This window comes from Gavia stellata, chromosome 24, assembly GCF_030936135.1.
Source record: "Gavia stellata isolate bGavSte3 chromosome 24, bGavSte3.hap2, whole genome shotgun sequence".
Lineage (NCBI taxonomy): Eukaryota > Metazoa > Chordata > Aves > Gaviiformes > Gaviidae > Gavia > Gavia stellata.
In genome coordinates, this window is record NC_082617.1 from 9,809,683 (window position 1) to 9,834,496 (window position 24,814).

The 24,814-nt window shown below is 46.2% G+C and overlaps 1 protein-coding gene across 2 annotated transcripts in view; it reads left to right on the forward strand.

Moving 5' to 3' along the window:
- The window catches only part of COL5A1 (collagen type V alpha 1 chain), a 160,616-nt gene that overhangs the window by 37,860 nt on the left and 97,942 nt on the right, over positions 1 to 24,814 (forward strand). For both annotated transcript variants that reach the window (XM_059828941.1, XM_059828942.1), the window contains exons 2-4: positions 561 to 728; positions 6,911 to 7,124; positions 7,751 to 7,913. In XM_059828941.1, the coding sequence (XP_059684924.1) occupies positions 561 to 728; positions 6,911 to 7,124; positions 7,751 to 7,913 (545 nt within the window). The remainder of the gene's footprint in view (positions 1 to 560; positions 729 to 6,910; positions 7,125 to 7,750; positions 7,914 to 24,814) is intronic.

Consider the following 24,814-nt stretch of genomic DNA (forward strand, 5'->3'; position numbering starts at 1 on the left):
GCATGGCTATGGGTTTACCTGTTATCCCAGCTAGTGTGAATTTACACGTGGTTGTTTTGCATGGTGTGTGTAATCCTTTGGGGAAGCTTGCTCAGGTATTTGCTTCAAAACAACTTTTTGGATCAACCGATTTAAGAAAAAAGAATGGAAATGTTTGCATCAGCTTGATGGTGACTTCTTGATTTAAAGTCTTTCTCTCAGATCATGAATTTCCTGTCTAATGCTTAATCTTCAGGATGTGCTTAAATGATGGAGATTGGGTGAAGACATCCAGAAAATAACTGCTGTAGCTAATAAGATAGTATATTCTCCCTTCTGCCCTTGTGCAGACAGCTGATCAGCTGTTCTGCATTGAATTAGTATCTCTGACCAGCAGTAGAGCATCCTAGCTTTGAAGCTGGTATTAACATTGTATTTGCAGATGTATTGAAAACTTATTTCATCTGTTTTTAAAATTGTGATGAATGATTTGTGTGAGGGAGGCTAATAATGACTTGGATCCGAGGAAGTGCCAGTCTTATTGCCTGCTAATTCTTGTTTTCTCCTTTCCTTTTTTACAGCGGAACCTGCAGACCTCTTGAAGGTATTAGATTTCCATAATTTACCTGATGGTATAACAAAAACAACAGGGTTTTGCACAAGCAGAAGATCTTCAAAAGAAGCAGATGTTGCTTATAGAGTAACGAAAGATGCTCAGCTTAGTGCACCGACAAAGCAGCTGTATCCTGGTGAGTCTGCAGCTTTTTTTGTCGTATGGAAATATCTGGTCCTCTTTTCAGATTCTGCAGGCACACATAGGGCACTGCGTAATTCCTTCATTTTCCAAGTGTGCTTGCATGCTCCCTTGGCAGGGAGCGATTCTGCTGTTTCAGGGGGCTGCAAACTTTTCAACCATCAAGTAACATTGCAGCAAGTTGTTCTTTTATCATTGCATTTGCACATGGTGGCGGGTTTCACTGTGGAAGATGTGGCCAGTGCCTACATCTGTTCCCTCCTATATTAGAAAGTTTCTACTGTCTCATTATCACACAGTGACATCCAGCTGGGGGGAGCGACTTGGAAGATGCAAAGGAACGCAGACCGTCTTTTGTTCTGCATTTGTGGATTGCCAAGCACAGTAGGGTCTTATTCTGTGGCTGCGGTGTCTCTCGTAACACAAATAATCACCATATAAAAATAATAGACTGCCCCACAGGAACAGATGTCCCAAGAAAAGTTGTTTGAAGAAATCAGAGGTTGATTAGAGAAAGCCACTAAGATGCAGGAGTTCACAAAGCCCTTGAAGAGCGTGTGGGCTACTGACCATTTTATTTGTCGCTGAGGATGTACTGGAGTTTTAAAATTTTTTAGGCCAAGGGACAATCTCTACTGTAGAGTAAAATGTGCTGGTAAAAAGACTGGACCTGTGGACCCACACAGCTCACTGCCCGAGAGCTTCACCTTGAACACGTAGTCACCATCGGAGGTCTTCCTTCCGAAGCCATGCAGGAGCACTGCTGTATCCCCCTTCACACGGGGCAGCGTGGGGGTGCTGGGAGTAGGCATGGTAGGACTTCTAGGTTTGGTGAGAAAAGTGCCTTTGAGGAAGGTTTAGCAATGAGGCAGAAAGGTGCTGCATGTAACTTGTCTGTGAAGCAGTAGATGACTTAAGCAAAGCAGACAGACACACATTCTCCTCTGGTGTTTGTGAGAGAATTAATGATACAAAATGCATTAGCTAAATCAGAGGTAATGTAGCATGCCACTACGAACACTTTTTAATTAATATGCTGTATCTGTCAGACCCAGACTGTCAACAGCCTAAATGAGGACGCTGAGGCTGGACTGCCGATGCGCTTGCAACCTCCAGTCCTGGATTTCCTTCATTGCATGTGTTATTGCTAAGGTTTATTTTCAGACTTCATTATTATCCTGCTGTGACAATAAGCAGGTGAATTATATTTAATCTGTGGTGAGCAGGAGCATACCTTGTATCTTGCATGCGAACTGAGAGCCTGACATGAAGATGAGAGCCAGCTGTGCCTGGGCTGTGGGCTGGTCGCCCTCCATCGCATGGTCAACCCTTAGTGAAGGAGTTGCTCAGTTTTGCCTAAATCCCTGTTTCAATGTCTGCAGAAGTGCAGAACATTTGTCTTGATTGCTGCCCAGGGCAGGACAGTCCTTTCTGACCATAGATAATATCATCATGTGCCAACCGCACCCCTCTGCACCTTCATGTCCTGGAGGACTGTGCCTGTGGATATGGGGAATATTCATCACGGGGGCAGGCTGTAAGGGTCCTGCAGTGGCCCCTGAGTCCATCCATCTGTCCCAAGGCAAGATCAGCTCAACCTAACCAGCATGTGTTTAACTGCTTTCATGTACTCTCTTTCCATGTATCTGAAATGACTCAAAGATTTGGCCCAACTGGTATTTTCAAGCTTAGAAGTGCTTGAAGGAAATGGTTCCAGTTTGGAATATACAACTGTAGTAGATTTGAGAGCTTTCCAGTAGTTGCTGTAGCCACTGTGAAATCTTGCCTGATCGCCTTTGTGTTATGGAAACCAGCAAACAGTGGTGACCTCAAGATATAAAAACAATTAATGTAGTAAGGAGACTGGATGACACCACTATGACAAAGGTTAACACAACAAGACAGCATGCAGAACTGAATCGTGGTCACAGGAGAGAGAACTCAGCACTGCAGGAGATTTTCTTGCTTTTGTCCCACTTCGCTACTTGTATGTCCTCATTGGGTTCTTGGTTTGCATCTACTGTCTTCCTTGGGTGAGAAGATCTGGATGGTGTCTCCTTGGTGTCATCAAGCAACTTTTCAATCATTTAATCATCTGGACAAACATGGGTTGGTTGAAGCAGCTCTGACCCCTTCAAAGGCTTCCAAAGTCATTGAGTCTTCTCTGCTGCTTGCTAAGGAAATAGGAAGGGAAGAGCGAAGTGAAGAGCCCTCAGTGTTTTCCATCAGATCAATGGATGCTTTCTCAGTACATCTCCTTAACTAGATGTGACTTCAGCTCACACCACCAAATGAATGAGAGAGGAGATAAAGATAACAAAGTAATTGCAGTGCAATGTACCAGGAGAAATGTGGTTTTAGTGATTTCGTGTTAACAGGCGGGTGGGTTGTAGCATAACTTTCCCTCTCTGCTATAGAACACCCTAGGCGAATGTACACTGCACATGATATTTTTGTGTTAATTAGAAGTTGGTGCTTTTCTAAGATGGTAATTTTATGGGCTTTGTATTCTGCTGCCACAGCCAGCAAAGCAAGATGTGTGTGTATGTATATATAAAAAAAAAGCTTGTCTGTTTTTTCAAGCCCACAAGAGTGAGAAAATCTGCTGAGATGCTCTTTGTCCTTGCTCCCTAAATAAGTTTTGCTTCCCAGCAAAACTGTGCTCATCCAGCAGAGGCAAGAAAGGCAAAGTTTTCAGTGGCAGCCAGCAAAATGTCATTTGCATTCTTCTAGCAAGCTCTGTATTCTCCACACTGCTTGTGGGAGTCTGCATATATATTTAGGAGCTCAAAAACCTCTATCATAGCTTGAACAGTCATCTCGGAGGAAAACAAGCCATTCCAAAATTGAGAGCCTTCTCAGATGAAGAAAAAGGCCAGAACTTGGTGACACCGTTGAAGAGCTGTTGTCCTTTGAAAAGTGGCTCTGGAAATGACACCATCTCGCACAACAGATCTGCTTTGTGTTTGTGTCAGAACTGCATCAGCTCATGGGTTTTTGCTGATTTTTCGCTATTAAGCAGCTAAAGGTTTCCTGTCCTTCCCAAATCAGCAGCAGGGCTCTTTATTTTCGGCTATGTTTGGATACACCTGCAGGATCTGGGGTAGGAAGACGTCCCAGTTGTGTCCCTATTTTGAAGACCATGAGATTGTACAAGAGCCTTTAATCCCTGGTCATGGTGCTTAGGAAAGAAGAAACTCAGCCTGACTCCGCTGGTTTTGCATATTGGGGCATACCACAGATGCAATCTGCTCAAGCGAAGCTAATGGCATCGGCGTGTGGGGAGCTGTGTGGGTTGGAGGGATCTTCGCCCACTCTGGACCTCCTCAGCTATTTCCATGGCTCCATCTGCAGAATTGGGGTCTTAACCCTTTGCTGCCTTTGCAGGAGGTTGCACGTAGTGAATTTGAAAGGACTTGGCCATGGGATAAAAGAGCAACGCTGAGCCAAATTCAGCATCGGTGCAGGGCCGTTAAGTGAAGAGGTGGATGTGCAACATCTCTCAGCATGAGCTCATTTGAAGAAGTGAACGAATATAAGGGCTTAATCCCAAACCTGTTGTTGGAGGGGGGGTGTGTCTCCATTGTCTGTCTCCATTGTCTTTAAGAGGATTTGGGTCAATTTCTATGTGCTTCATATATTTATTATGATGTATTTATTAGTATTGCTGTCTGTGTGGATGCATTTTCATACATCATTTAATAGCCTGGGTCATTTCTAGCTATGACAGTGAAGGCATTGTTATTTTGCCAGGACAGCAGAGCAGTAACAGAGTAACGTCAGCTATAATTCATCCATTATGGTTATTTGGGTTGAGAAACTCGCATCACCATGGAGACATTTTAATAATAATGAAAAAAAAATTAAAAGCAGCTTTTTAATGAGTTGGCAGCTTGTCCAAGTTGAAAGGTACTGTATTGTGGATTCATAATGAAATTTTGGACATGAACTATTTTACATAAAAGGCCCAAAACTGTAGCCTATAATTGGAAGCAGGAAGGCGTATGGTCTTGATTCAGTACTGCAGGAAGATTTGTATACAGCAGGAGGGAGATAAAGCTCAGTGCATCCTATGGGAGGCACAATAATCGGATGCCTGCCTTTGCCAAATATCTGGGTTTGTGTCCTAGGGGAAAATCAGGCTATAATCATGGCATTTAATTACTGACTGAGAGTCCTCTGGTCAGAATACTGCTTTACTTTTCTTTCCAAATGTTATTTAACTAAGGTGAGGGATATTAACTTGGCACAAACAGTGCGTGTCTCTGTAGGTACCTTCAGATGTCCCACTTGGTGTCCTCTGTTTGCACAAGCTGTTTGTAGCAGTGCTCGCTTTTGCTGCAGCCCAGCCTGCTTGTGCCTCCTGCCTCCTCCGCTGCCTGCTGCATTTTAAACACTGGTTTGTTAATAGAAGTTAAAGCAAAAGTTCCCAGGCAGAAGAGAGGGTGAGCTTATGGCCTTTTTGCGTTTGAACTTGCTAGCTTTGCTGTGGTCAGAAGAATTCCCCACTCCCATGTTCCCGGTCCCCTCCCTGGTTCAAAATCCCTTATGCAGCCCTGGGATGCCATCTAAGAAAAGCCTAAAGGGGTGAAGGAAATCTGTTTGAAGCTTATGGGCACTGAGCTTGATGTTTTTTGTGGTTTTATATGGCTATGGATCTGCAGTTTAAAAATGATCCATTGTGGTGTTCCCTGCCCTGCATGCCGCCGGCTGCCACACACGTAGACACCCCAGCACACACACCGCAGTGCCCATGGCGGGGCTGCCCTGCTTCACTCTGCCCTGCTGTGGTTTAAGATTTCCCAAGGAGATACCCAGCGGTACAATGCAATCCTTGTTTTTGAAAGCCTGGACCTTAAATGAAAGGTACCCTGCAAATCTCACGCTGCTGAAATGCGGCATCTGAGGAGGTTCTGCCCTGTAGGTACCCTCTGTTTCAATAGGTCCCACCGCCTATAATAATTTGATCAAGAAAGCTCCTTTACTAATGCTTCTGGTGTTTTTAAGATGTCCTGTTTGAGATGTGCATCCAGACTTTTCAATTTGGGCTCATCTTTCCAGTCTGAATGGCAGAGAAAACCCGAACGGAGGAGTTGTCCTGCACGGGGTGTGACTTGATACCCATATTGACTTGAAACTTGAAATGTATTCATCTGGCGTTTCAGGGGATCGACCCTTCCCTTGTGCAGTGCATTGCCTCTGTACTGACTGTACCTGCTCCATACATTAATGGCTTTAATCCTCCAAACCTTGCAAAAGTACAGGGAAGCATTGCTTGAGATCAGACAGGGTTGCTTTCCTCGGTGGAGAAAAAGCTAGGAAGTTTTTAGATGCTTTTTAATATGCAGACAAATTATCATCTCCTACAGATTGCTAGATTTATTTCTGTTTTCAGACTTTTTTGTCTCCACCAACCCTGAAAGCCAAAGCCACAGAATGCTCTGTTCTTGTCTGGAATAGACAAAACCTGATGCAACTTCCCTACTCCCTTAAATAAAACCCTTCAATATCGTGTGTGCCTAACTGCCACGGGATGCTTAACTTCCTCTGTCCCTCTGACACCTTAAGTTAATTTGGGGATCTCATAATATATGAAACAAAGTTGTTTTGCCTTGTCTCTTTAAAAGCTCTAGAGCACACTAAGAAAGGGTTAGGTGCAAGTAATGCAGATTTAAACCAACAGCTTTTTTTTAAAACCTCTGTTTCCCCAGCACTGTGGTCTCATCCCAAAACAGTCTCATCTCCTGGCTGTCCTTTGATTGCAAGTCCAAATGTGGGGTGGCTTTTGGCTCTGTGACAGATTGCAGTAAGGGCTGGAAAAAGGCTTTTCTGATCATAAATGAATGATCCTCAGAGATGCTCAGTTCTGTGCTTGAGGTTTTAATGTGCCATTAGAGCAGGTAGCCCTTGTGGGATGTGGCTCTGTGCTGGCTTTGCTGGTGCAGCTACTTTGGGTTACAACCCAGTCCCAACCCCGCATTGCAACAGGCTTTGGGGGAAAGCCAGCTCTTCACCTGGCAACCAAGGTGCTGCCCAAGATAAATTTTTAGGGTTGATGCACACACACCTGGAGGGATAAACCAGTGGCCTCCCCGTGGGTCGTTAGTCAACAGGACTGTTTCTGTAGGGATGAATTTTCAAGGAAACCTGACTAACCTCTTTGCTTTTCCACTCCAGCTTCCCCATTCCCAGAGGACTTCTCCATTCTAACCACTGTAAAAGCGAAGAAAGGAGGTCAGTCCTTCTTGATCTCAATTTACAATGAGCAAGGGATCCAGCAAATTGGTGTGGAGATGGGTAGATCTCCTGTATTCCTGTATGAAGACCATACAGGAAAGCCAGGCCCAGAAGACTATCCTCTCTTTAGAGGCATTAACCTAGCAGATGGCAAGTAAGTGAAACTTTGTGCGCAAAGGAAAAAATAGTACGTTGTTTATATCAATACCAGCATGTTGAACATTGTGTAAAAATAGGAATCATGTATCTATAAATGTATATACACACACAAATGTCCCATTCTTGAACTTTGCCCTTTGGTGAATAAATACTGTGTATATAAAAAGTGCGAATCGCATACTAGTCAGTGCAAATTGCCTGGCACTTACGGGGATAGGAACACTGTTGGCTTTTGCTGCAAAGGGCTTTAAGAAATCAGTTTGTCTTGCAAAATCCACACAGAGTCTTTTGCAGGACATAAGGAGGGTGGAAAAGGGGGGTAGCCAGGGAGTTATCCATGTGGTTTTTTTCTCTGCCTCTTGTCGAAGCCAGAACTGGCACTCTCCTACCTGTTTTGGAGGGATGAGAAGTGAATGGCATCATCTGTCAGTACAGCCTTTCTATTTCAAATGAAGTCTTTAAGGGTCTGCCCAAGGATGATTTTCATGTGTTTGCAGATGATGGCTGGCATTGAAGGTTTGCAGAACATTGCTTTATGAAAGCTTCATTATTATATGATCATTAGCTTGTTCTTGAAACCCAAGGCTCTGTCTAACACATCTGTGGACTGTGTTCTTCTAGGTGGCACAGGGTAGCTATCAGTGTGCAGAAGAAAAATGTCACCTTGATTTTGGACTGTAAAAAGAAGATAACCAAGTTCTTGGACCGAAGTGACCATCCCATCATTGACGTCAATGGCATCATTGTATTTGGAACAAGGATATTGGATGAAGAAGTCTTTGAGGTAAGTCATGACAATGAGCAGCTCTGGAGATGTTCTACAGAGATGGTGAGCTGGGTTCTGGTTGACAAGGTATTTACAGCTCATTTTTGAAACTAGTATTGGGTTTTTGCATAATAGAACACTGCCGTATGTAATTTAATTTTTTTTAAGTTTTTTTTGACTAGGTAAATACTTTCTGTAGTAATGATGAAAATAGTGCGCTAGGTGACCTGTTGGAGTGAGGTTCTCTGGTTTCACACCCTTGCTGGGGTTCTAGACCAGCCCCTGCATGGGGATTCTGTAGGTCTGTAGCTCTTGTGCTCTCGGCTCATTTAGCATGGGAGGGGCTTACATGGTGTTAGATCATCCCTGTGTTGTGGTTTATGTAAAGTTGCAGGGGCAGTAAATGAAGGCTGAGGAAAGCAGCTCCCTTGCAAGTCACAGTTCACTCTGGGGCTATAGGAATTTGCTCTTTTCCTGTGCATTGGCCATTGATTCTTGGTTTCTTGCACCATGACATAAGGGGACTCTCCTCGACAGCTTGTTTGGCAGCCCTGTCACCTCCCACACAGCGACTGCTTTTAAAAAGCAAACCAAAATCGTGATGGGTGGAATGTTCCCATGAGCTCCTCTGATTTAAGCAAAGAGATAGAGGATTATTTATAGACAAGGTACATATGGTAGAAGTTCTTCCCATAGTTCAGCAGCTAGTTTAATATATGCATTTCACTAGCAATCTCAACTTCTGTGGTCTGCTGCACTGCTGAGGCTTTCATGTGTATGAGAATCTTGTCCCTGATCTTTCTTGCGAGCTAGAATTGCTTCCCTGAAAATCAGCGCCTGTGCAATGGAGTGTAAACTAAGACCTGTTGATCTCTATCTCCTTACTTTTATTGTGTTTATGTGGAGGAAGAGCTGTATCTCATGGGCCTCCCCAACCCAGCAAAGGGATGGGGAACATCTCCTATCGGTGGGTAATTAGAGCCGTAGCGAAGCCAGCTCTCGTCTGCATTGCGCTGTCACTCGGAAGGAAAGTTCCAGTCTGTTTAACATTACCAACATCTGGGAGCTGGTCTGCTGTAAGCGGAGCAAAAATGCATGGACTGAACGTTGCTGCCAAAATCCCGGTTACAGAGTTAGAGCTGAATCTCTAAATTGCATTAAATTAATAGACGTTCCCTGGGAAGTTTAACAGTTAAAATGGAAAGTAAAAGCTGGGTTTAATGGGTACTGGAGTGTCTTTCGCAAGTGGTGTATGTTCTGCCAAAAATTTCAGCAGTTGCACTGGTTGCTGTATTTTAAATGGAGTTGTTCTATAAAGCGGTGAGCTTTTCTGGGGAGCTGCTGGACACAGGGATCCAGTAGATCTGCTTAAAGAAGCTGGTATCACATCCACACTGGTTAAGAAACCTGCACTTTAGACTACTTAATTTTGCAAAGTAACACAGTTTCCATAACTGCCCCTAAAGCTTGAGATGGTCCCAGGTGGCTTTTAGTGCTCACCTGGATTTAGGACTGCTGATTTCTCTGCCGGGCAAGGGAACACGCGTTTATGGGCGGCAATGCTCTCCCAGCTCCACTGTTAGCCCTTCCCATGGGGCTGGCACCAGCTCCCTTGCCGAAAATGACTTACCTGGGGCTTGTGCAACCTCCTTGATCTTGGGAGGTGGGGTAAAATGGAGCAAGCGTTCCCCTCCGCTGCAGCCTGTTGCCTGTTCTGGGTACAAGATGCAGCTACAAGATCATTGCAGGCACTTACTGAGAACTGGATGATTAGCAAGTATTTTTTTCCTCTGTCTTATTACATAGGTACTGATATTAAACAGCATGTATACAAAAAAAAACCCCCTCTCTAGTTCTGGTATTTGTCCTTTTTTCTTTTGTTACCTCATCAGACAAAGTGTTTTCAGTGTGTCCACACACACACTAATCAAGATACCAGCAGCTTTAAACTGAATGTAATTAATAGGTTTCATGAAGGCAGTGGACTAGAACCTAATTTCCTTTATATCTCAGCAACCTAATTTCCTTCGGCCCCTCCTTTCTTCTTTCTGCAAGCCTAAGCAGAAACCATATAGGGAAAATTGTGGCTCAGAACAATGGGAAACGGGAGTAAACTGTTAAAGTTACGTATTCCTGGAAAGCTGATAATTTCTGGACTGAATGCAGAACGATGAGCTGAAGCTGCTGTTGTGCTGTAGGCAACTGCTCTGCAAACCTCAGCTAACAAGACATTCCCCAGTGTTTTGGGCACCCGTGGAGTTGCCTGCCTCTTATGTCTGTTGCTTTTGCTGGAATTAAAATAACCCAGTTAGCTGGGAGTGGGATGGAAGGCAGCGCTGGGGAGGGCTTAGACGGGCTGTGTCTCGGCACAAATCAGCAAGAGCTGTAAGTAGTGAGAATTCACATTCTCCTTGTCAGGACTGAAATCAAATAAAACCCCAAACGCTTCTGGTTTGTTTTGAAAGTTGTAATTATTTAAGCTCCAGGTCTAGCTGGGGTCGCAGGCGGAATAGCTCCGCTGTATCCGTCGATCGAGCGCCCAGACGGGGACTGCCTCGCTGTACTCTGCTGCAGAAAAAGCCTGGCAGGAAAGGTTAGAGGAGTTTCAAAATATTTCTGTAGCACAGCATTCTTCCAGTGGAAAAATGACTTCCTCTCATTAAAATTCAATTAGTTCGGAGGCTGTGTGGCTCTCTCTGTACGGCTGGGGGAATGCCGGGTAGGTTTGAAAAGGGGCCAAGCCTGGAGCCTAGGTTATACAAGTTAAGTTTTGTGCTGAGCTCTTGTTCAAAACAGAAGTTTACAAATGTCAGGACAGGCTCTCGCGCCGGGGTTGGGAAGTGGTGGCCGGCTTCAAGCTGTGACTGAGAGGATGCTGTTGTGAGACAGCAAAGGGCTTTTTGCGGAAAGAGGAGAGAAAGAGAAAAGAAGTGGCTCATGGTGAAGGATAAACACTTTCTCTCTGCTTGCAGGCTGTAGTAAGCAGGGTTCCTGTGGCTACAGCAGCTCTGGAAGGAAGTCAGAAGATGTGTGAATGTATCTCATTTTTAAAGGCATTAACTGTTTTTCTTTCAGTGTGCTTTTTTAAACATACATTAGAAACCAAGTCCTAGCACAGTCTAATGGTTAGGTTTAGGAACAGAGAGAGGATGAAGCTTGGGGAAGTCCCTTTCCCAGAAAGCAAAGCATCTGCTGCCTGAAACCCAGGGAGACTTCCCAAAACATCCTGGTGATGGGATGGCCCCGCTCTGCAGTGATGCACTGCCGGAGCTGCCTGTCCAGCGCCCGCCGTCTATTGCGGGAGTCACCTTCTTGTGCAGGGTCCCATCAGTTCTTGTGTGGATGACGACACTGGAGGTGTGAGTCCATCTCCGCTGGCAGCAGCGTGTCGATCCCCAGGCTGACCCGTCAGCCTTTGCGCTGATCCCTGGTAGCCTGTGCTGGTGTAAAAGCTGGGAGTAAGTTGAGTGCTTGTTGGCCAATGCTTTGCTCGCTTGAGGGTTTACTTGGCTGCTGTACGCACAATTCTGTTGCATATTGGACCCATCAACCATGGCTGTGGGCTATTTGGGTGCTTAGTGGGCTTTCATCTGGGATTGTCCTTGGAAGGTGCTCATGCCAAGGAATTCCTGCTCCACGCACAACTTGTTGTTGGGTTCAGGGGACAGCACCTAATCTCCCTGGGGTTTGTTCCTTCCATCAGGGCGAGCAATCGGGCTCGAATATGGTCTTTTTCCCACCCCCAACCAAAGCCTGGCAAGGCTTTGACATGTTTAGCCAAAATAGCATGCAGCTCGCTTAACCTATTTGACCACCATGTCCCAGGACCCCGCGGATGGCAGTTCCCCGTGGGCTGGCTCTTCCAACCTGCCGTTTGCTGTGGCTGGCTGGTGGAAAAGCAATTCAGTTCTGGGCTGAAGAAGTCCTTCTGGTTTAGCAGATGTGGGTTGAAACAAAGTTCAGGTCCTGGCTTGGTAAGGTCGCTGGTGCTGCGTTTCAGTCCCAGAAGTGGCTGGTTTACAGCAGTGAGCAGAGAAATCCATAGCCCACAGCTGGAGGATCTTTATGGATGGGAAGTGCTGCACAATGTCTGTGGCAGGTAAATGCCTACTGTCTCTGGGCTGGATTAGGTGAACTTAATCCCTTTGCCATGGTATTTTGAAGCATCTCACGTAATCCTAGAGAAGTTTGGTTTCTGCACTAGCATGTGGTCCAGCCCTGTTTTACTCCTTAGCGTTACTCTATAGACCAGCACTTACAGCGATGGGCTGAGGGACAAAATGAAACTTGTCCAGACCTTGCTGAAGTCCCAGATATGCAATGGCTTCTATATTTCTGCTGCAAATCCCATTTTGTCTTCTGGTCTGTTAGGAAGAGACTCTTATTAGCATAGCAGCCTCACACAAAAGCACTGTACAGAAACTAGCTGGCAGAGCTCGCACTGACGTTGTTAAAATTGTGGCGTGGACATTGGTTAAAAAAACCACGTAGGTTTTGGTAAAACTGCTGAGGGTACCCTAGTAATGAGTGAGTACATTTGATGTAAATTATTTTTGGTTTATCTGTTTAAAATTTTGCAGGATTGTTTCACAAGGTGTAACCGGTGTTTTGACCCTCTGGAAATAACGTTGGTTTGCAGTAGTGTCTGGTAGTGATGTAGATGAAATTAGTTTTCTCCGAAGTGGAAAAGCTCAGTGCATGTGTATATTGCTTTGTAAGGTTTATGTCTTTTACTGTTGGCTCCTCTGGAGACAAGAGGAGCTTGTTTTGTCCAGCCGAGTACCATAACTGTGTCTCATTGGTCTAGTTGGTCCTGTAAAACCAAGTGGGTTTCCTCTGGTCCTGCCAAACAAGGTGCAAAGTGAGAGGGTCTTGGACACCTGCAGACACCGTTCTTCCAAGGCAGTGAAACCATGAGGGGCTGACAAAGTATTTGCTATTAGCTTATGCCAAAGCTTGTCCTGGGATGAGATACGGTGCGCTGCTGGGCTTTGATGCTGAAAGGATGGTGCTTTTTATTCTCTTTCCTCCTTTGTGTTTTTGAAGACCACTAGTGAAATCAAGACATCAGAAATGGAGAGAAAGCAATTTGTGCTGGGGAGAGCCAGAAAGCCCGGGCAAGGTGCCAGAGGTGCTCTTAGGGCTGTTGAATGTTTCAAGGCGCAACAAGACAAAGCAGGATAGATGCTTCAATGCTCTTAGCTGAGACATTGGGGCCGTTCAGGTGCTGTGTTGCTCTTGGGTTGAAATGCCAACTCTATTTTCATCTTCTGCCTTGTTTACACTTAAACAATTATCACTGTGGTTGATAATCCCAGATTTCATTTCACTGTCGTCAGGGTTTTCTTCCTCCCTTCCCATGCTCTTGGCTGTAGCATTTCCAGCTCTGGAAGGTGCTCTTATTTTTAAAGTTTCTGTACATTATTTTTCTCTGAGGTTATAAGATTGGATCAATAGCTTTTGCTTTAGCAAAAGGTGTACAAATGAAAATAGGGTTCTCACACATGTAGGTGCATCTTACGCTATTTTTTGTTGGTTGAGGATGGAGAGATTTAGGGCTCCCCTTTTACAGGCAGATCTGCTGTCAATACATCCAATAGCCTCTATCTACTATTGCAGGAGGATCGCTATGCTGCTAGTACAATGGGCTTTGGGGAAAGCCAGATTGGTGGTAACTGCAATATTTGCAGACTATCTCAGCTCACGGGTGCAAATGTACGTGGGAGCCTCAGCTCTGAATCTGTGTCTGATTCACATCTAGACCCAAGCTTGCCCCGGCACGGCTGTCATTGCGGTTCCTGTTTGCAGGAGGCTCTTGTGCAAATATAAACAGAGCGGTGGCAAGGTACGGAGCACACGGAACGCTTTATTTATAAGTTTACAGGAGAAGCAACAAGGTCCCCAATATCCTCAAACCAGAAGCATCTTAATGGCTCCACTGAGCTCAGTGAGGCTTCTCATGAGTGTGGCGTTGAACCCATCATGTTCTGCAAGATCTGGGCTTAGTCCAGAGGGTCAGGAAGGAACTGGGCAGACCTCGTGCTTATTAAGTTTTTGTTAACCTTCAAAAAGCATTTTTTAAAAAATTAATTAGGTTTTTTACTAATGTGAATTTCTTCATCAAGATGCACCAGATACATGCTCCTGTGTATTTTTCCCTACCTCGGCAGACTGCTGAAAGAAGCTAATTTACAGTTCTGGCTGCCTGCTTTCCTGGCCCTGCCAAATCTGATTTCACCTCTTTTGCTGTAGAGCCTTTCAGGGAGTGCAAAGAGTGGATGTTTTACACCACCAGCATATACCGTGGTGTGAGATGATGGAAAATAAGTTCTGAGCCAGCGTTAGGGTTCTTTATTGAAGATGTCTGTAGCTTTCCCCAGTCTCCTAATAATTCTGCATTTAGTTGCTGGTTTTCTCGTCATTTCTTCTGCTTTTGTTTTTTCAACGGGCTCCTCTTTAGCGAAATGGTGCGCTTGAGACATATGGATTAAATCACAGAACTAGGCTTTTCCAGAAGAGCAATGCTGCCTAGAAAATGTCTACAATTATTGAAGATTATGCCTCGGGATGCGTTTACAATTAAGGGTGAGATTTTTGTGCCAGAGTCAAAGCATTGCAGTCAGTCTAATCAAACCCCAAACGTGATATTTGGCTCCAGTTGGCAAGGTCTCACACAGCATTGTCTTACACAGGTGCCCAGGGACGTCATCTGGTTTTATCAGTGTGTCTGTACCGAGGGAGGGGCAGGACTGGATCCAGAATAAGAATTGCAAAACAGCTTGTAAAAGTTAGTCTGTGCTTCAGGTGGTTTCGTTTGAATCTTAAACTGACACCACTTCATCTGACCTCTAGCTGTCAGGTGCCAGCAGGACAAGTGAGGGTTTGAGGGGAAACATCGGATTAATTGTTTGCATACACTTTGCTCAAACTCTTGTTTTTCATTTAGATTTGCTGGGTAATTGGCAGTTCAGCCATCTGGACCGCACTCAAGCTTTGTGACTGGGTCAGGGTTGCCTGTAATGATGTAGCCTTATTAGTCATGATTACAAAATACATACATTTAATGTTTCTAACTTTTTTGATATTGCTTTTGTCAGTGGTAAATTCCATTTCATAAACTGTAAAAGAAACTGTGCGTTGACGTGTGTAGCCAATTACTGCAGTTTGCTGGTATCAAATGCCTTCAGGCCTCCGATAGCACACAATGCACGGGGAGACATGCTTTATTGTTCAAACAGAACATAAAAGTGCTTTTACTGATGTTAAATGGTGCACTGCATAACTGTTAATCTTTTAATATGGCCAAGTTATGTATTATGCCTAGGAAGCTCTTATTGCTGCTTGCAGTTTGCCCTGAGTCAAGCCCCAGTCTGACAGGAGGACCCGCACGGGTTTTATCTCCGGATGGGTGCTGTTGAGTGTTACCTTCAAGGCAATGGATGTCTCTTACTGGGTGGGGGCTGCTTCTAACTCCCAGGGATATGTTGTGTCAAATGGGGTTCTGTTTGCTGGGAGTCCAGATTTCAATTTCGGACACCTCTGTTAGTTAATGTGAATAACCCTCCTCTGCATCTTTGCACTCAGTAAGATGCAGCATGTGCTGTAATTTAAAAATAAGGTAGAGAGATCCATGGCAATTACCTGAAAAGGGGGTTGTGGGGAGGTGGGTGCTGGTCTCTTCTCCCATGTAACTAGTGAGAGAACGAGAGGAAATAGCCTCAAGTTGCGCCAGGGGAGGTTCAGGCTGGATATTAGGAAAAATTCCTTTACTGAGAGAGTGGTGAAGCACTGGAAGAGGCTGCCCGGGGAGGTGGTGGAGTCACCATCGCTGGAGGTGTTCAAGGGACATGTGGACGTGGCACTGCGGGACATGGTTTAGTGGGCATGGTGGGGTTGGTCTTGATGATCTTACAGGTCTTTTCCAACCTATAATGATTTTGTGATTAAGCCATACTGATCTTGAGGTAGTGATAAGGGGCAGCTATGGTTATTCAAAGCACTTTACAGTCCCTGTGTCCAGCAGAGGAGATAAAAGGAGGACTCTGTATGGAAGGAGACTGGCAGAAAGTGGAATCCTAGAAGCCTGGCAGTGTGTAATAGTGGTGTGCTTGGCTGCCCGTCCTGGCCTCAGTGCTGGTGTGTACTGTTAGTCTAGAAAGGGGATTTAGTCCTTTTGGTGCCATCCTGAGTAAGGGCTTTTTAATCCATGCTTCACTACGCAATCCCATTTGTGGAGAACCTGTGGGCAAGCGTGCAGCTTAGCCTGGATTTAATAGAGAATTCTTAGGTATAGGCTGAATATCTTGAGTGCTGGCTACATCAGACGGCACTGAGGAACCTGGTGGGGAGAAGCAGCTTGCAGGGAGCCCTGCTCACCAGTTATGAGCCTGAGTGCCGCAACGGGATGGTGTTGTCTGGAAATGGGAAAAGGCACCCAACCCCGAGCAACTGCTTGTTGAGGGGTCCCTCCTCATGATTGTTAGCAAAGCATGGTGAATGCTGAGGTTGTGGGGCACTTAGCACTCACGAAATTCCAGGGTTAATGACTTCTGTGAATGGCCGGTGAAGGACATGGGACCTCAGCCCGGTCTGAGGAACCGCTGGCTTCTCTGTCAGCTCCTGGACAGTGGTCACAATAACAGTGATGTGCCATGACTCCAGGGGCTACCGAGGTGGGAAATGAGCAAGTTTTTTATTGTTTTTTATTATTTTTATTATTATAGTTCAAATAGGCAGGTTTTGTAGCCTGATGGCTGCCTTACTTAAGACTCCTGCAGGCTAGTTGGTTTGAATGAGCTTTTGCCATTTTGGAGGGCATGGGCAAGGATGCTGAGTGACACCACGCAGCGCTCTCCATCGCTGCTGTCATCTTGGGCTGTGACATGGAGAGGACAGGCAGGCTGTAGCCCAACTTTCTCTGGCCTGGGGTACCTCCTGCAGAGTGGGGTAACAAGTTGAAACTGCTAACGAGGAAAACTGAGTGGTCTGTGGAAGGCAGAGCTCATCCTTCAAAACCATTTCTATCCACTACAGGGATTGTGGGTTTGGGGAGCAGAGTAGTGTCTGGTTGTTTCTGACATTCACCTGGCAGAGTTTTGCATTTAAATGCTGGCAGGCAGCAACCCAGGCAGGCTCGTTACACATGATGGATGCCGTTAGGTGTAGTGTCATTACTCTTTCAGCTGATGGCTTCGTTTGTAGTTTGCTTCCCCCCTTGGATAGCGGGAGGGAGGAGGAGGGGGCTCGGTTTCTTCCATGGAAACTCTGAGGTGCAGAAGGCTGATTGCTGAGCCCAGACAGGATGATGTAATGCTGGAAATCTGCTCCTCTCCAGTGACATCATGCCAAGGTTTACAGTGGCGTTGTGGACATGGATGTCTGCTGGGAGCAGGCAGCAGGATGGGGCTTCAGGAGCACCGCAAAGGGACCTGGAGTGTGTTAAAAAGCCACTGAGCAGGAGGGCAAATAGACATGTTTGGGAAAGATGATTTTCTTCAGCTTGAGCCTGGGGGAAAAGCCAAATACTCATGCTATTGGGGAGAAGTTTCCAGCTGAACTTTATTGGCAGCATCACTGTGCAGTATGCAAAAGTGATTACTGAGAGCAGAGAGCGATAGTGTGCCACCGGCCCGAATCAGTGCATGTTTCCCCGTGCCTGCTAATTTGGGAACCTTGTTCTTTGCGGAAGGTGACACAGCAATTAGTCTTATTTGTATAAAAATGAATTTCTGGAGCAGAAGCCTGCGACAGGAAAGCATCCTCTGTCTTCTATGTACAAAAAAGTTGACTGATTTGCATCCTGCAGCAAACTTATGGGAAGAACAGATTTGAGCCACTCGTGGGAGGGACACTGTGCTGAGGAAGAGGATGGTGAGCACTGAGCTGTGCCACAAGCTGGTCAGGCAGGGAGGTGGGCTTGCATCCTTGTTGACCCGGCAGTGCTCAAGCTGATGTTTCTCTGAAATTTAGGGCTTTTACTATTGTTCTGCCTTTGTAGGACACTGCTTGAGGTCTTCACTTCTCTAAACTAGGGTTTTAGGCACATAGCCTCTCATTGCAGCAAGGACAGAGCAAACCCAGCATAGAAAAGACCAGCCTAACTAGAAGCCTTTTAGTTGACTTTGTGTTCAACCCATTCCCTTGTCATTTAGGTATGAACAAATGAAACACATGTTCCTTACACATGGTGAGGCCTCTTTTATTTTTTTTTGAGGCAGTCTGGGCTGCTTGCCAAAGCCCAAAGGAAAATCCTAGCCCACTCCAGACATCCCCAGCATGCAGGTGTACTACTTACTTCGACAGAGCCGAGTGGGATCGAATGTGTATGTTCACAATAAATACATCGCCCTGGGGATGGGAGCTGGAAGAGGGTATTCCTAATGAGTTGTGCAGAGTATTGGATGGGATTTGTGTATTTATGTGTATGTGTGTTTTCTATTCCCTCCAAGAACACGGAAAAAAGTCTCTAACCGTGGGCTCATTGTTCTCCACACGTAGCCACATACTGGCTGTGGTTCAGGAGGTCAAGTCTGCTTGAACAAACAGTGCTTTGGCCACTGAAGCGAAATGTGTGGGGAGATGAGAGAATTTGTGGTGAATATTACTTTTGTGCGCTGTTCTCTGCTCTGGAATGTCTGCAAACATAGCAAGGTTTTCCTGAGGCTTTGATGCCTTGCATAAGCAAATTTATCTGCAAATGATGTTTACCCTCTTCTAGCTTGCTGCTCGGAATACTGACATCTGAGCTGTGATGCTCAGCTACTGCTGGCTGCGCCGGTCACGCTGCATCCGTTCCTGTTCCGTAGTGGGTTTTGTTCAGGTAACCACATTTCTGGGCTGAACTTTGCATCTACTCTTCAGGCCATAGGGTGTACAAACCCAGCTCCCTCTCTTGGGATGAAAAGCTTGGGTAGTGCCCAATTAGCTTTGTTATGGGAGCTACGCAGGATTTTGTGTTTTTAAACGCAAGACTTTTTGAATGCTGAGTTTGAGATGGGAGATATGCTGCACAGAGGTTCTCTTGCAGGAATAGAAAAGAACAAATCATCTTTCATGGATAATTAGCAGCATTGAAACATAATTGCAGAAATACTTTGGAGCACGGAGGTGAGAGGTGTGTGAACATCGACAAAGGAGACAGTTCAGTTTCCTCGAGAAAGAGGGAGAAAGGTGTATGGATGAGAGGTGCTATGCCTACAAGTTCACGCTAGCTCAGCTATCCATTTTCAGCTCTTTCTTGAGCAGCACTGGCCAAATTTGCAGCAATGGTGGGAAATAGCAACAGGAACCTGCACAAAAGCTTCCTTCTCGGGTGGTCCCAGCAGATGTGTCCTGCTCAGTGCTCCATGGTTTGGTGATTGTTGCTGGCCAAATGTAGGAAAATTCTTTCCCAACCAAAATTTGGTGTTAAGTCAAATTCTGAGTGTGTCAGCAGATATCCCCATGGCTAAGCATGTAATCCCACTTATATCCTGAGATAACTTTGGCAGCCAGGTCTATTTTTCCCCCATTCCCTTTAATCCATAAAACCTGGATCCTGTATTTACCTCCTGGGGCAGAAAACATTCCAAGTCCTGATTAAAAGCCTCTGTGTATACAAAACCCTTGATGCTGAGCCACCTCGGTGTGGAGGGCTGAGGATAAAACCCTCAGGGTGGAACTTGGGGTTGTGGCAGTCGGGGGATGGAAAGTCTGTCTGTGGGGCTGAGAAAACGGCAGCTCAGCTTCCAGATTAATTCAGCTATGAGGAAAAAAATGGGGTAAAAGCAAGGGGTGTGCAGCTTTTATGTACCTTAGTACTCAGAAGAGCTCCAGCTGTTGTGGGATGGGAGCAGGAAGCCCTGATGTGCTGCTAGAAGCAAAGAGCCACCCTTCAGCGATGGAAGTGAGCCCAGACTGGGGAAGGCTGAGGCTTTCCAAAATGAGCCACGGGCTGTGGAGCTGTCGGAGGGCTCGCCTGGGGTTTCGTACTGGAGTTTGGGAAGTGTTTAGGGAGCGGGGGGGGGGGGGGGGGAGAGGATGGGAAATCCCCAGAGCAGCAGCGTGGGGCTGCCCCTGGTTGCTCTTCCTGCCCTTGTAGCAGTGGTGTGAATTGTCTGATGGAGCTGCGAAATGTCATCTGTGTTTGACCATCGTGGATGGTCAAGGCTAGATGTTTGATGGAGACCTTGGGTTGGATTCCTTTCCTGCAGCTGCCTTCTGTTCTGTACCAAGACCTCCTCGAGTCTCTCTTGAGACTGTTCACCACCTTCCCTAGACCCTCCCTTTCCCTTCGTGTCTCCACCTCCGTCGTAGCCAGGGTGGGAACAAAGCCCGACGCTTTCTGTGTCATTGGGACCAACACCTCCCAGGCAGCCACCGCGACCCTGTTTACACAGGGCTGAGTAAAAACTGAGCAACTGCCTCCACTTTGGCTCAGCGCAGCTCCAACAGTGAGTTTTCAAATGTGTAACTTAAGCCAAGAGCTTCACTTTACTACATATTTTCCACTGTGAGAGAGTCCCCCTTACAATTCGCTGGCGTATCCAGCTTCATGTGGGCGGCGCAGCCAGCAGAAGCTGATCTCGTTCCTAATTTTCCATAGATGAAAGGGAAATAAATCAACGTGAAACCGGAGCCAGGAAACGGCATCGTTCAGCGCGGAGGGGGAGGACACAAAAGAGCAATGCGGCGATGTGCTGTGCCGCGGCTTGTAATGAGGGAGAATCTGTTTTTAAACTATCCCTTATGGTTCACACATATGTCATTGAAAAATAACTTCTATAGGAAAAAGCCAGCCCTTTAGCTCAGTTATTAATGGATTATTTGATTTGGATGGAGAGAGGAAACTTGGAAGAGTGTGATCAGCCCTTGGTAAGGCGGTGACATCAGGAGATGAAGTTGGATGGGGGAAATGCAGCACTAAATGAAATGGTAAAGAAAACAGGGAACTGGAGTATGTGGTCAGGTCTGCACGACCACAAGAAGAAATGTGAAGGCTGGGCAGCCTTTGGCAGCCTTGCGGGCTCTAATTTGGGTTTACGTGGAGTTTTCAGAGACTGCACACTCCCCTCCAGGCTGCATCTCCTCTCCAAGGATAACGCTGCAATTTCCTTGTTCCGTATGAGAAACGTAGCCTGGATAAAAGGGCACTGCCCAGAGCTGCCCCTCAGACTGCGGATGGGGACACCAGCCAGGCCGTGGGGCTGCTCGGGCCACGTGCCTTGGGCCCTGCTGCAATGGGGATGACCTTCGGGTGGTGACAACTGGGACCTGCGGAGCGGTGGCACTGGTGGGGCAGAGCTGGGCTGCCCTGGGCTACTTGGTGCTCAAAGAGCAGGGGAGGACAAGGGGAAATGGGGACGTGCGTTTCTTCTAGGGATTCCTAATGAACGCCATGAGGAAAATGGAGAAAATAACTTTTTTGAGCCTGTTCTATGGAGCGCAGGATATTGAGTGCATGCTTCAGAAAGGCAGTGTTATTTGGAATACACCGGATGCAAAATGAGGGTGTTATTTCAAAACTGCTCATTGTTTCATCTTCTTCTCTCTCCCTTTCAGCTTTATTAACTGCTGGTTAAAGGGCTGGCAGACCATGATAGACAATGACATCCATTCATTTTGTCCTATTCATTTCTCAGAGGCCTGGGCTGGGCTTTTGTGGTTTGGTTTTTTGTTTGTTTTTTAATTTCCATGCTGGACAGTGGAAGGTCAGGCTGACGCTACCCTCCCTTTATGTAAATGCCTCCCACAATGCGCAGGCTACCCCTTAATGGAGCTTTCCAGCGGACCTGAATGTGAGTTTTGTGGGATGCTGCCCGTGGGGCTGTTGTCCAGGGGATGCTGACCTGCGCTGGTCCCCTCACCCTGGCCTCGGGGCACCACCGAAGCAATTAGCACCCTGAGGGCGAGTGGTGGTGTGGGTGCAAGCTGCTGCCCGCTCCTCCCCTGCGCCCCGGGAGCAGCAGGGTGTGCCTGCAGAGGAGGGGAAAAGCTTGCTTGCTTTTTTTTTACTGTAACTGCTGATGCGAAGCCGAACTCTGCCTGGTTCTGCTACCTTCCCAGGCTGTCCCAGCAGTCGGCGTTGCTGGTCGGCGGGGTCTGAGCCCCGCTGTCACGCCGGGCGTTTGCGATGGCTGTCAGGGAGAGCACCACCTCGTCCCGCTGTCCCCTTATTTTATCCTTGCATGAAAACATCTTTCCTTGACTGTCGAGAGGAGACTACGGTTGCAAAAGCCCATTGCCAGGTGCACCCTGAGTTGCCCTGCTTAAGCATATCCATGGAAGCAAACTTTCTGAGCGAGTATTAAGAGATTATTTTTTTAATAGTCTAATTTGCTGCTTGCAAGGGTTCAGAAGCATAATTTGACTTGATGCTTCAATTAGGGAACAAAACCACACCGTGTGAATAGACCTGAGCCAAATCAGCCCTGATTGAGAGGAACTGCTTGAAAAAGTTCTGCCATGGAGTTATTCACACTCGTTATTTTGTCAACGCTTTGGATAAGACAATAACTTAAAGAAAAGGAAAAAAGAAAACAAGGTTTAAATTCTGGATAGGTATCTGATAGGCAGCATTTGGTTTTTTGAGTAATCTGTTACTATGAAGTCACTCTCAGGTGGTGCTATTAATACTGTAAACAGATGGTGGGTGTGTCTATTAAAGAATACCTGTGAACTTGGCAGTACAATTTTTGAGCAGTTTTTTAAAGCATTCCTTTCAAAGCTGTCCTATAGATTTATGCTATTCCTGGCTAAGCGTTTGTAATCTGGAGGGGCTAAAAACCAACAGCCGTATAGTGACCACGCTATAAAGGTCGTATTTGGGCTGGATGTAAAGACAGTGACACCAGAGCACATGGTGATTGTGGGGCCTCTATTTTTAGGGATCCACACTGTAATTTGTGTGGAGTATGACATAAATGCTGATTTTAAGTTACCAAATGAAGAGTTTGAAGGCAGAAATCACAGAGCGACAAGCTGCTGTGTGGTCATATAGGGAAAAAAAATAGCTCTAAGGGTTTGATCCTAGTGTGTTTGCTGGAGAGCCAGTAATGATTACAAGTCTGTGCAGATGGATAAGCCGCTCTCTTTGAGAGAGGTTGCCTGGGTGGCAATGCCAGCCTGAACGTGGCCGGCATCTGATGGCAGGTAGCAGCAAACCCTTGGGCTCTGCCGTGTCCCGGGATGTTCCTCTGAGAGCTGCCAGGGGAGCTGGCTAGCTGAGACCTGGAGATGCTTGGTTTTTCCTCCATTCTTCTTGGGTCTGGAAAATAGAGGAGAAAGAGGGTGTTTTCCATGTATAGGCAGAAATGCAAGAACTACTTATTTTGTGGTGCTTCAGCTCATCTTTTTCCAGTTACTGTGGGAATTGGGAAGTTCGGAGATGCCTTAAGATTAGTCAGGTCTTAGAGTCCTTCTAATTTTTGCCTCGTGGTTGCTTAAACTTTTCTTACAGTAGGAATGTTAGAGATGTGTTCTTGTTGTGCATGCCTGTATCTGATCAGGTGTGACCTCGCTGCAAAGCCTCTCCTCAGACAATGAACTTGGATGATGCCTTTCTTCTACCTTGCTGTCTGTTTCCATGACATTTATAGGAGTTTAATTATCTTGAGCCTTTTTCCTCTGTCAAAAGTGATTGAAATCAGCCATCAGATTCAAGAGTTATTGAGGTAGGCAGACACACCTGTGGCTGCACAAAGAGATCACACATGGCTTGCTTTCAGGGGAAACCAGCCAAAAAAATGCATTGCTATCCTAATGAATTCATTAGAGGGGAATGCTTCCTCATGTGTTAGCTTAAACTTTCAAATTAAATAACTCTCAATGTGGTTTCTGGTATACATAGGAGAGGTGAATATTTAGTTGCTAGCAGTTGTAATTACAGAGGTGGCCAGAAGGCTGAGTTGTTTCTTTGAAGGTGTGTATGCCGGCTATGCATACAACAGTTCTACTCCAAATATTTCCTTGAGGTAGGATCCTTCTAGGGAGTGACCCACTTCTGCTCTAGCTCCTTGTGCTGGCAAAAATGCAAGAACTGGTTCTGCCTAGCTGAATGGAGGCAACGTTTAAGACCCTGCACGAGGAACGTGCACAGATCAGGTCTGCTAAGGATCTACACCAGGTCTGACCTTAACATCTCGCACATTCCCTCGGAGATGGTGCAAGTGTGCCAAGTTCTTCTGCCAAGCTGGCCCTGCGTGAAGAGTCTAAACCTGCTTTTCTCTCATTCCAGCTCTTCTCAGAATTGGGTTTCCTATTTTTCAGTCAAAACTGGAGAGGGGAAAAGAGTCAGACTATTTACCATGTTCATGGGAGTTTTGGAGCAGCCAAAGAAAACTGAGTCACTCTGGAAGGGTTCTCTGCAGTCAGGTTTTTTACCTCTTTTTCAGAAGAGTGGAGAAAAAAAAGAAGGAACACCTTTGCCCAGCCAGCAACTCAAAAATAAGCCAGCAAAGGAATTATTTCTTCCACTTGAGCCTGGTTAGCAGCATGGTCTAGATAGATTGCATTGCAAGGTTTCCATCCCACAGCTGTGAGAACCTCTGGGGCCTTTGGTGACTTGGTCCCAGCGAGCCAAGGGACTGCAGCTCCTGTCCCGTTTTCTGTTCTTGGGGAAGGTGTTACTGCAGGAGACCTGTAAATGGTTTCTCAAGAGAAGTGTCAGCTGGGGATGGTCGCCAGCTGGCCAGGAGAGCCACAGCAGGCTGCTCCTTGTAGATGGACGCAGTTCTTCATCCTCCAGCCCTGAGGTCCCCTTGGAGCTGGTGTTCACCCGCTGAGTGTGTGGGCTTCTTGCACTGCTGGGGCTGAAATCAGAGCGCTGGCGGGTACCATGAGCAGGTCTTGTGGCTTGGCTTTGCATCTGCTGCAGGTGATGGAAATCCCAAAGTTATTAGGGCTTGGCTTGGGTGACTGGTGAAGGGGTTAATGGCACAGGC